The 13348-nt window shown below is 40.9% G+C and overlaps 1 protein-coding gene across 1 annotated transcript in view; it reads right to left on the reverse strand.

The window, feature by feature from the left end:
- The window catches only part of LOC126108160 (activated Cdc42 kinase-like), a 323364-nt gene that overhangs the window by 9442 nt on the left and 300574 nt on the right, over positions 1-13348 (reverse strand). The window contains exon 22 of the mRNA XM_049913403.1: positions 10456-10586. Coding sequence (XP_049769360.1) covers positions 10456-10586 — 131 coding nt within the window. The remainder of the gene's footprint in view (positions 1-10455; positions 10587-13348) is intronic.

A 13348-nucleotide genomic window follows, 5' to 3' on the forward strand; every position in this document is an offset into this window, starting at 1 on the left:
TTGCAAGAAACTGAATAGTTTCTTAGAAAGAACGTTTTATAGGCAGGGAGAGACTGTACTAACACTCTTATAAACAACTGTAATGTTTCTCTATTGTAACAATCAAGTACACTTTATACTCTCATCATCTTTGAACTCTAAAAGGAATAATCATTATGTAAATCCTGTTTAGGGACTGTTTTAAGCAGTAGACGGTCAATACGGTTTGTTTCACTCATATTTCAGACTGAATACTGAAGACTGGATTGAATGATTAGGTTATGTACACATCTTGCTGTGACGGAATATTTCCAATTTATGACAAAGGGTTGGATTTATAACATGCATTGTTGACTGTTGCTTTTAAAATCAGAAATTAATTGTTACAATGAAGAAAGAAGACAGCTGTGTATTATGAAACACAATTTCAAAAATTCCTAAAAGCAGTTAAAAGCCGTTTACATAAATATAACTTTAAATTCTTTCCACCAATCCGAGAGGTCATTGATTGCTCAAATCAGTCCTTTATGTAAAATAAGAAATGGAACAGGTCTTGGAACTTCAGCTGAAATAAACTAAATGCACTAAAATAAATAGCAATACCAACAGATAAAATAAAAATGGTTGAGAAAACATACTGCAGAATGGATTAGAAATAAGTGCAGTGTATGTAAGAATTTCTAATATGGAAAGAGCACACATAAAGACAAGAGGTGATCCTGTATAACAAAACACTATCTTTTCTTCATCTGTTTCACAATCTTTGGAGTATGTTGGATCAATCATTTTCTGCCGATCTTCTTTTCCTCTCTCCTGAGATCATGTGTTTGGGTTTTTATGTAGATTTGTCTCGGAACCTTATATTTTCATCTTCAGTAATTAATTTAGCCATTCAATTGATAAGTGATTTTTCTGAAATCTTTAGTTCTACTACATATTTCTCAGTTTCTTTGAACCAAATGGGTTTTGTTTTGCTGTTACAGAAAAAGTCAATGATTTGTTTGATTAATCTGTTAAGAGTCAATTCTGGGAATATGCGCATAAAAATTTATCCTCCTTTTACTGCACCATATCTGAATTTTTTTCAATTTTCTTGTAGTGTGTTTCATTTTTGATTTATACTATCTTATTATCTTGGAATTTTGGTACTATAAATTTCCTTAAAATTTTTATTTCCTTTATATCAAGTTTCTCCATTTGGCATTTGAAGTTGTTCTTTAGTGTTCCTGCAGCATACACTCCTTCTGGTTTAATCACTGTCTTGTAATGTGTAACTCTGGACCTCCATGAAAGGGATTTTTTGCTGTATGTAGGTATCTTTTGTTGGTTGGAAGGCCAGTTCAAGTTTATTTTTTCTGTATTCCATTGCTTTGCTTTCCTATCATTCCAACTAATCCATTCTCTGAGATATTTAAATTCTTTTACTATTTCAATCGTTTGTTCTCGACTGTTGAGGTGTTTTAGTGGGTTCTTGATGTTTGTCATGATCTTATTTCTTTTTCTTTAAGGTGTGAAGACCTGTCTTAGCTGCTTGTTTCTTTAGTTCGATTACTTGCCCCTTTGCTTCTTCCATCAATTTACTTTAAGGTACAACCCAGTCTTATACCACTCTTTACATTTGTGTTCCACTTACTACTTTTTTCTCAAGCGCACAATTGATCAACAATGGTGAGAGCCCACCCTCTGTCAAACCTCCATTTTTGTTTTGTAGGTTTCTGATAGTTCACCCACGAATTTAACTTTCGAAAATGTAATTGTAAAGGTCACTTTTATGATATTAGTATTTTTCTTATCCAAACCCATTTCTTCTAGGACTGCTAATCTATCTGTATTAGAGTGCGGCTAAAATGGTGCACAATCCATCATCCTGCTGCACATTGCCTATCTAACGGACTGAACTTTCAATATTTTGTATAATTATAGACTGAATTTAAAAATTTAGAATCATCTACTCATTAAAAGGTATAATCTTACGTAGAAACACAATAAGACAAGTGTTATACGAGGGTAAGTCAATTATTATCCGCAGTTTAGTTATATTTTTGTTTATTTTGGTAGCACAGTCGTTTTCTGTTGATGATGCTTGCTTTGTTTATTTGTTGTTATATCTTTGCAATTTTCAAGCTGCTAGGTTAGTTTTGTTATCACCGCCGTGCTGTGACTCTTGGCTGCTCTGCTGTCTATTTGCACCAAAGAAGAGCAACGTTCAGTGATCTGTTTTTTTTGTGCTCGGAAGGCATATCAGGGGCCGAAATTCATCGAACACTTTTGGTACAGTACGGGAACTGTGTTTTGCCTCAACGCAGTGTCTACGAATGGATTGAAAAATTCCAAAATGGTCGCACAAGTGTAACGCACGATGGAGGGGCCGGACGACCGTTTTCCACCACAAATGAAGAAACCATTGAATGTTCACGTGAAATGATTCTCTTAGACAGATGATTAACTATTGACGAAGTGGCACATCGTCTGCAAATTAGCCACAGTTCTGCCTATGAAATCATCCACAACAGACTTGGGTTTTGTAAAGTTTGTACAAGATGGGTTCCAAAACAACTCACACAGTTGCATAAACAAATGCACTTGGATATCTGCAAGAAACATTTGGATCACCATGGTAATGAAGGGGACAACTCCTTAGACAGGATCATTACTGCTGATGAAACATGGATCCATCATTACGAGCCAGAGAGTAAATGGCAGGGTACGGAATGGAAATGTCCAAATTCGCCGTGCAAGAAAAAGTTCAAGACTCAACCGTCCGCTGGAAAACTGATGATTATGGTTTTTTGGAATGAACAAGGTGCAGTACTGGAACATTGTAGGGAAAGGCGCACAACAATAAACAGTGTACATTACAGTGAGATGCTTACTGCCAGGCTAAAGCCTGCAGTTCGAAGCAAACGCTGAGGATTACTGTCGAAAGATTTTGTGTTGTTACACGACAATACCCGTCCACATACTGCAGCCCACACTGCTGAAACGCTCCAGAAACTCACATTTGAATTACTGGATCATCCTCCGTATAGTCCCGATCTTGCCTCTTCTGAGTATCACTTGTTTGGTCCACTCAGGCAATAAGGTGCCATCGATTTGCCTCTGACGAAGCAGTGAAAGAAGCGGTGCATTCCTGGCTCACAGCTCAACCAAGAACCTTGTTTTCTGAGGGCATCAGGAGGTTTGTACAACGATGGACCAAGTGCATTGAAACCCAAGGAGGCTATATTGAAAAATGATGTTCTTTTAAGTTTCCTATTTGATTACAATAAAATTTTATAACTACTTTGCGGATAATAATTGACTTACCCTCATTGTTAGAAACTGTGTGTTTGCCTTGAGACAGTGTGCACAGTGAACTAATACTCTGATTTTATTTGTCTAGTATTTGAGAATGAGACTGCTTAGCGACTTCAAACAAACTTAACACATAATTTCAAACCTTGATGTAACTTCTCATTGACACTTCACACAAAAAGATAAAAGGGTAAAAGTTCACGTTTACCGCAGTTTTGCTGTTCACACAGTAAAATTTCGGCATCAGACATGATATTTTGATTTGCTACTACTTTACCACTAAATTTATTTGCAACACATTTTCTAGACAGTATCCACATATGCCACCTAATTCAACTGAAACGTTATATCTTTGTATGATAGTTCAGGAGATACGACATGTTAAACATCGAGATGTGTGAAAAACTTACTTTTCGTTAAAATGGAGCAAAAATTGCCCAAATTATTTTCATCCAGTGCTTCATAATGACAACACTTAGCAACTTCCAACTAGACCTACAATTTGTGTTATAAAGACAGTGCCTGCGATAGGTCAGGCCACAATTTTATCGACACTAGCTATCTGTCGCTCGAGAACTGAACTCACTGTGAATGAGAACAATACGTGGATGTCTCATTACCTGACCCCTGACTGGTGCTGCCTTCTGCTGTTAGTTTCTAGAATTATTTTGAAAAAAACATTAGCGAACATAACAGGAGCTGCAACAAAGAGCTGATCCAATACGATCACATTTATCTAATTTCATGAGTGTACTCATTAAGTTTCACAGTTTTCTGTGATTCTGCTACAAATACTTCGTGTTTGTTCAATGAGCAAGAAATTTTGGAAGCTCAACAGGGAGAAATTGCTCAGTATCTCATCTCGCATCTTTCTCCTTTTCTTTCTTTCTTTTTGCTTTCTGTCCATCATACAGTTTCACTGTTCATGCACTGAAACTTCAGCATCAATCGACACATTTCAATTTCTTACTTCTTTACTACTAACTCTCTGCACAGCACATTTTGCAGACTCTATGCGTCTGCAAAAATCATTTCAACGTACCACACAGTTCGGCAGATATAACATTTTATACAAGGGAATTCAATTCTGCTGGGCTTACTGGTAACACCCTAAAATACTATATTACAGTGGTAAGGCTGATAGTTTTTACTGATGTAAGAGATTCACACTGAACTCAAAGCAAAGTAGAAGACTGGTATGTCAAAGAAAGAACATTAAAAAAATACTGGCGGGTACGGAAAGAAAAAGAGGGCTGGAAAATTACAACTGATGAAGATGTCTACAAAAACATACATAAAAAATCCTGCATAATGGAAAAGCAAGAATGCCATTTTTTTAACACTACTGAATGAAACAGGAGAAGTTAATAAAACATTCTTGGAGACAATATCAATAGAAGCTTGCACCACAGAAACAATAAAATAACTGAAAAGAAATAACCCAAAGAGTAGTTGGTGCGTATTAAAGCAAATGTCATGGCAAGCACCGTGCTGACCTGTGTCTCCAGAGATGCAGTGAAAGCATCCAGTTAGGGTGTGACACTCACTGTTCACAAAGTCTGAATTACTTCCGTGATTTAGTAGTCTTCAAGAAATTAAGTAATAACGGAAACTTTCAAGACGTGAAGATTTCATCTATTTCAGCAAATGCATAACGCTGGCCCCAATAAACCCTAAGAATGTATTTTTCATAAGGTTTAATATGCTATGCAAGTGTATCATGTACATCAATATCAGAATTTTTATGCGATTTTGGATAGAGACTGAGACTGCAAAGTGATTACCTATTACCGCAGGGAACAGAACGCAATTTTGGCAGCGTGCAGACAGTACTGATGCCTGCTTGAGCTCTCCACGGTTTCCATACACAATTAAGAAAAACTATGATACACATGTACTTGTGGTTTGCAGCATGTAAAACAACTCAAAAAATTTTGTGTAGATTTTTTTCCCTAAACAACTTCTTTTGTTTCATTTTTGGTGTTAAGTAATGACCACGAATGACTACACCTGAAGAGAGAGAGCCCAATGCGCAGCACGGTATGTGAAAACAAAATCACCCATTACTGCCCAACGAAAATTCTGATTTGACTGTCAAATGGAGCCACCAGGCATTAAGCTGATTAAGGATTGGTAAAAGAAGTTCCTAGCCACTGGAAGTGTAAACCGACTGTCTGGCCCGAGCAGAAAACACACATCTGGTGAAATAGTAGAGGTGGTGAGAGACCTGCCAAAGAAGCCTATCAAAATCAGTTCACTTAGCATCATGAGAGTTAAACAGCACAAGCAGCTCTGCTTGTGCACTTATGAAGTTCATATTTTGCAAGTGTTGAAGCAAAATGACTTCCAGCTTTTCACAAATTTACTATTGAGATGTTGCCCTGGATCAGGCAAAACCCCAACTATATAGCATATTATGTTTTATCTGACAAAGCAGCCTTCCATGTATGGGGGGAGGTTAATAAGCACAACATTTGTATCTAGGGTTTGGAGAACCCCCACAGTTTTCAGGATCACATCTGAGATGGTGGAAGTGTGGTGTGTGCTGACAAAAAGACGGGGTAGTCTGCCCATTTTCCCTTATCGAGCTAACATTAACGGGATACATTTATCTGGACACACTCGAGCAATTTGTCATATGTCAGCTTCTTCCCCTTCAACTAAATGTGATCCTCCAGCAGGACAATGCACCACTGCACTGGAGTTTAAATGTTTGTGACTTTCTGGACTGAACATTTGAACAGAAGAGCTGTGGATGCAATAGAATCGATCACTCAGATGTTGTGCACTCGTGGGTCGAGATAAAGGATTGTCTAGATATTTTATGGGTTATGAAAAGAGCCTGTGTTGTTGTTGTTGTTGTTGTTGTTGTCCTGAGACTGGTTTGATGCAGCTCACCATACTACTCTATCCTGTGCAAGCTTCTTCATCTCCCAGTACCTACTGCAACCTACATCCTTCTGAATCTGCTTAGTGTTTTCATCTCTCAGTTACCCTCTACGATTTTTACCCTCCACGCTGCCCTCCAATACTAAATTGGTCATCCCTTGATGCCTCAGAACATGTCCTACCAACCGATCCCTTCTTCTAGCCAAGTTGCACCATAAATTTCCCTTCCTCCTGCCACCGAACTTCACTAATTCCCACTATATCTAACTTTAACCTATCCATTTCCCTTTTTAAATTTTCTAACCTACCTGCCCTATTAAGGGATCTGACATTCCACGCTCCGATCCGTAGAACGCCAGTTTTCTTTCTCCCGATAACGACGTCCTCCTGAGTAGTCCCCGCCCGGAGATCCGAATGGGGGACTATTTTACCTCCGGAATATTTTAACCAAGAGGACGCCACCATCATTTAACCATACAGTAAAGCTGCACGCCCTCGGGAAAAATTACGGCCGTAGTTTCCCCTCGCTTTCTGCCGTTCGCAGTACCAGCACAGCAAGGCTGTTTTGGTTAGTGTCACAAGGCCAGACCAGTCAATCATCCAGACTGTTGCCCCTCCAACTACTGAAAAGGCTGCTGCCCCTCTTCAGGAACCACACGTTTGTCTGGCCTCTCAACAGATACCCCTCCGTTGTGGTTGCACCTACGGTACGGCTATCTGTATCGCTGAGGCACTCAAGCCTCCCCACCAACGGCAAGGTCCATTGTTCATGGGGAGAGCCTGAGTGGAAGTGAATAATTTTTTGTACAAAACTATTTCAGTTGCTCTACACGATGCCACAAATTGCAAGTATGTACACTGATCACCCAAAACATTACAACTGCCAGCCTACTATCAATAAAACACATCTGGGTGATTTCAGTGTCACCCAGTGAGAAATGAATGCTAATCAGACACGCACACAGTCCACGTAGTATCAGTGAGCGTGCTGTACGTGTGTAGAATGGGGAAGGTGCAGGATGTACCTGAGTTTGACTGAGGGCAGATTGTGATGGCCGAGAGGCTCATCGTGAGCATTTCGGGAACTGCACAAGTTGACGGATGTTTGAGGAGTGAGTATCTTCATAACATGGCGAAACCGAGGACTTTAATGCTGGGCAGAGTACAAGTGTGTCTGAACACATAGTGCACCAAACACTCCTAACAATGGGCCTCTGCAACTGACGACCTGTCGTATGTGCCAGTGTTAACACGACGACATCAGCAGGATGACTGAAATGGACAGGTGACCGTCGCCACTGGATGTTGGCACAGTGGCAGAGCGTGGCACGGTCTGAGGAACCCTGATACCTACTTCATCATGTCGACGGTAGGGCACGAATCCGTCGTCTTCCAGGGGAACAGCTCCTCGACGCCTGTACTGTGGGACAGAGAGAAGCTAACAGTGGCTCCAATAGACTCTGGAGAACATTCGTACGGGCGTCTGTGGGTGCAGTGGAGCTCTTACACAGCACAGTGATGTGGCCAATGAGTATCGTACATTGGTTGCAGACTACGTACACCCCTTAATGGCGAACGTGTTTCTCGAATGCAGTGGCATTTTTCAACCAGATAATGCACCGTGTCACAAAGCCAGGTGAGTGGTGGAGTGGTTTGATGAACACAGTGGCGAGTCGTAACTGGTGTGCTGACCCCACCAAGTCACCAGATCTGAACCTGATAAAACACATCTGAGATGTGATTGAACACGACATCAGAGCTCATTGTCCTCCTCCCTGGATTTTACAGAAATCAGGTGTCTTCTGTGTGCAGATGTGCTTCCAGCTCCCTCCAGCGACATACCGACGCCTCGTGGCTACCGTGCCATTCTAGCTGTTCAGTGTATGTCTCTCAGTTTTTCTTAAATTGCTTTTGAAATCAAGAGACGGTCATGCCAACTTTCAAAAGTGAAAAATCAGGAGAATTTAAGCGCTGTACTATTGTGAATTACAACACATCCCTGACAAAGTCGCAATAATTCAGTACCTGTACCTGGCACACACATATTGTTTCACAATTTCAGAATCGGGAAACATTTTGAGAAGCAAAGGCCCAGTGTGGTCGGCACAGTTTATAGTCACATTATACTGTACAATAAACGAGGTAAATAAAGCCTCGGCATTAATCACACAATCTACATTTTGCGGTTTACACGAGAAGTTAAGTTTCTGGTTCCGTTCTATACAATGGACACTCTCCTTGTGTTTTTTAGTTTGCACATGTTTAAGAATGCCGCATTTCCCGCCACGAGCCACTGAAAAGTCACATCTACATACACTACAAAATGCTTAAGTTTGTCCCTTCCTCGATTCACTTAAACATGCAAACTCTTCCTTATATACGTTCCTGAACACTGCATCCCATTTCTTCGCCATCCTGCACAAAAAATAATCAACACCTCCACGATACGCAGACAACAACTACTACAGAGTACACAAATCTTGCAGCAGAACTGAGAACACAATGGTCCTACGTTCTAGACGATGGTCATGTAGCAATGATGCCAACCCTGGTGCACAGTATCCCCCTATATTGCACTTCAAATTGCCCAAAAAAATTTGTCACACTGTCGGGTAAGCAACCGGAGGGGGGGTAAAAGGGAGTCAACAATGAAATTGTCGAGCGGAAGGGCGGGGAGGGGGAGTAGTAACCCTAAATATTTTTCCCACTGAAACATTTATCCCTCTAATTTCCCCCAGGCAGCTTAATTCCCCCTAAATTTAGGAGGAACTCCCCCAACTCGGCAACACTTCCTCGTAGAAAGAACAACGCTAATCACTTCGCTCGGAACGACTGTCAACTACTCCTTGCGCACAATAACTTTACGATTGCACTGACGCAACCAGAAGTGGAGGAAATTGGCACCGGTCGAAAGATATTCATTTGTCTCCGAATGCTGCCAACGATAAGTTCCTCACTTCCTCGTAGATACGAAGTGCGAGCTACGCCTACTGCCGCTCCCGACAGCCACTGCACGAATCTTCCAAGTTAACGTAGGACAAGTAGCAGCCGTACATTGTCATCCACCAATATATCGAAGGGGCAGGATTTTCAAATAGTAAGGAAAGTATTGAAACTGGTCTGAAAATCGGGAGTTTGGGAAGAAGAAGGAAAAATCGGGAGTCTCCTGCTTAAATCAGGAGAGTTGGCATGTCTGAAGAGAGGTTTCGTACGCACACCCAGACTTCAATCCCCACATACAGGGTGTTACAAAAAGGTACGGCCAAACTTTCAGGAAACATTCCTCACACACAAAGAAAGAAAATATGTTATGCGGACATGTGTCCAGAAACGCTTACTTTCCATGTTAGAGCTCATTTTATTACTTCTCTTCAAATCGCATTAATCATGGAATGGAAACACACAGCAACAGAACGTACCAGCGTGACTTCAAACACTTTGTTACAGGAAATGTTCAAAATGTCCTCCGTTAGCGAGGATACGTGCATCCACCCTCCGTTGCACAGAATCCCTGATGCGCTGATGCAGCCCTGGAGAATGGCGTATTGTATCACAGCCGTCCACAATACGAGCACGAAGAGTCTCTACATTTGGTACCGGGGTTGCGTAGACAAGAGCTTTCAAATGCCCCCATAAATGAAAATCCAGATGGTTGAGGTCAGGAGAGCGTGGAGGCCACGGAATTGGTCCGCCTCTACCAATCCGTCGGTCACTGAATCTGTTGTCGAGAAGCATACGAACACTTTGACTGAAATGTGCAGGAGCTCCATCATGCACGAACCACATGTTGTGTCGTACTCGTAGAGGCACGTGTTCTAGCAGCACAGATAGAGTATCCCGTATGAAATCATGGCAGTGAATCCAGGAAGTGCAGTACATACTGACAAAACTAAAATGAGCTCTAACATGGAAATTAAGCATTTCCGGACACATGTCCACATAACATCTTTTCTTTATTTGTGTATGAGGAAAGTTTCCTGAAAGTTTGACCGTACCTTTTTGTAACACACTGTATAACCACACCGGGGCACAAAGACAAGAGCCATCTGTTGTCTTTCTGCACTCCATATGCAAATGTAACAGGGAGACACCCTAACATGTCGTACAGTGGGAATCACTGTCTGTTACACACTTTGCAGTCTCGTTTCGAATGTAGATGCAGAGACAGAAGAGACAGAGACCTGTATCGCAGGCGGCAGGAGCGTCCCCTGCGCCTGCAGGGCCAGCAGGGCGCGCGCCACGTCCCAGCCCGCGCCCTCGAGTGCCGCCCGCAGCGCCGCCTCGTCGCACGGCCCCTCCCCCTCGCCGCCGCCCCCGCGGTGGTGCAGGAGCAGCGCGTGCAGGCGGCGCAGCTTGATGGCGCGGTGCACGTCCCAGCCTGCCGCCTCCAGCGCCGACACGCACAGCTCCGCCGGGCCCGCCGCCTGCGTAACAGACGGTATCCTACTACTGGAGCGACTACGGTTGCGACAACGGTAGGAATCTTATAGAACTGTAACTGTTCACAACTAGGGATGCACAGAGCTTACACACTGACGTTTCAATATTGAAACTGAGTTCTTTCAAATATCATAAGATAGATGTTCAGGACAAAATACTGATCTTCGAAAAAGGGGGCCCAGTTCGAATGTCGGGATATGTGTTAGCCAGCTCTGCACGGTGCTGCCATCTAGGGACGACTGTACTGAACATTAGAAAAAATTGGGACTGCACTGCAAAGGCAGGAGTGCTAGTTCTGCAAGGTTCGCAGAAGAGCTTCTGTAAAGTTTGGAAGGTAGGAGAAGAGATACTGGCAGAAGTAATGCTGTGGGGATGGGGCGTGAGTCGTGCTTGGGTAGCTCAGTTGGTAGAGCACTTGCCCGCGAAAGGCAAAGGTCCCGAGTTCGAGTCTCGGTCGGGCACACAGTTTTAATCAGCCAGGAAGTTTCATATCAGCGCACACTCCGCTGCAGAGTGAAAATCTCATTCTGAGAACAAAAGTTGTTTGCACTGCTTGTGGTGTACCACTTTGTGCCACACCATGTTTTTCCAAGTTTCGTGGAATGTAAAGTTTTGTAAGTATTGGCCATGTATCATGAAAACTGAAATGTAATGAATATTTTTTACACTAGCTCTACACAAATAAAAAGATTACAAGCAAGTATAATTTGTAGTTATTTTATTCTCCACACACTACAGTTTATGGCTAAAAAAAATAAAATTACAAAATCAGTCAGTCAGCAGAAAAGGTATCTCGCATTGGTTCATGGGACATGTGTGTCCCACTTCCTGTTGTGAAAAAATGGAGAACTTAAAAAATATTTTGCTGGTGAAAATATAATAAGGGGACTGAAAAGAAAACATTATCACCTTAATATTTTAAAAATTTATAAAAAATGAATTTTATCCATGAGAGGGTTAAGCAATGAACTTTTCTTTTTTTTTTTTTCTTTTTTTTTCTTTTTCACTACTCAGATTCCGTCTACAGATTCTGTGGCCTTCAGCTTCATAGTACAGATTTCAGAAATAGTTTAAATAAAATTCCCCTAGTAAAATCTATTATTTCAGTACATTCTAGTGTCTATTCTGAAAGTAATGAGCTAATCAGTTTTATTGGAAATGCATACTATTAACAGTTATGGACAATGACGTATATTGTGCAATACATATTAAGTAAAATTTGAGTGAGCTAATAGATCGAATTCAGCTATAAGACTGCATCCAAAAGAAAGCCTAAATTTTATTGATTCCAGGAAAGTGTTTAAATTAACCTAAAGTCTATTAGTTAAATAGAGATTAAGACTTAAAATTTGTAGCCTGTATGACTTTCACTGCCAATTGTGACCAAACTACCAAATAATTCCGAGATCTGTTTCGATACTTTTGCTACCTTTATTTTTCTACGTAAAATAAGTCCAGTCTCAACTTTGTAAGTGCATTAATTAAGAATTAAGTAAATTTGAATATGTAAAAATTATTGTTCAAAAGGGCTGCCGTGGTTATAAGTCGGGTATTTCCACGGCGGATGCACAAGTTAGTTCCGCGTATTTAAGTTGATACAGTTCACTTGTGTTATTTAAATAATAAAACCCTATAGTTAACTTCAAAACCAGTTAGAAAGGATCATTTTAACCCTGGGAAATTATAAACTATAATATATTAACAGAAATAGTGAAATATTCAAGCGCTCTTCTACATAAGGTCCGAGCTGGTGCAGTTCTAAGTTAGTTCTCGGTCAGATTCTCTCGGAGCAAAAGTTCGGCAAGTCAGTTAATTTTTCGGTAATTGTAATTGTGAACTTTGTTAAATACTGGAAGTTTTTGACCTACCTAATGTGACGATTAAGTGTAAGAGGCCCGGTCACACGAATATTGTGTGTGCGAGTGATAACAAATAAATCATACTGTGGTTGACATAAATGTTCAACAGTGAATACGATCTTGACTTTTGATTTTGGAAAACTTAGCCTAGGATCCTGGCTTCTTAATTTCAGTGTGATTTAGGTGAGATGGACGCAGCTACCGGGAAGACAATATCGAATAAGCAAAGCAAGGTAGGTCAAGAACACTGGGCACTATCTATTGGTGAGGAAATGTTTCAATACCGGTACATCCGGTTGTGACGTGAACTTTAAGTGGCACTAATAAATAAGGATGTGTTCCAGCACATTACATGTGGTGCACTGGGTGAGGAAACAGCCCGGCACGTTACAAGGGCTAGAAATTATCTAATCAGTAACACTGTCGGTAAGTTTTTCTTTCGTCGATTAAACAAATCTTTTTCTGAACGTGTTTCATAATGACACCAGTGCAACACATTTGTGGCTTGCCAAATCTGCACGGAAAAGTATATTGCAAGCAGTAAAACAAACCCAATAAGCAGTATGTTGACTACGAAAATAACTGTTATGCAGCCAAACAGACTGTTGGGGAGAATCTATACAGCAACTCAATAACGGAATTCAAAATGTGCATACTGCCAAACGCATATTAACATAGCTCAATTCTAGATACACCACATGAACATAGCTCAATTGTACATACAAGAACAAACACTTTGAATACTGTAGTATATTCAAAGGCAATTAAAAGCATTACAGATTTGTTCGTGCGGTTGAAATGACTGTCAATGACAAGCAACACAGTGATAAGTAGAAGAAAACAGAGAAACCAAATTTGATTTATGAAGTGAATATTACAAAACAACA

This window comes from Schistocerca cancellata, chromosome 11, assembly GCF_023864275.1.
Source record: "Schistocerca cancellata isolate TAMUIC-IGC-003103 chromosome 11, iqSchCanc2.1, whole genome shotgun sequence".
In the NCBI taxonomy this organism is placed as follows: Eukaryota; Metazoa; Arthropoda; class Insecta; order Orthoptera; family Acrididae; genus Schistocerca; species Schistocerca cancellata.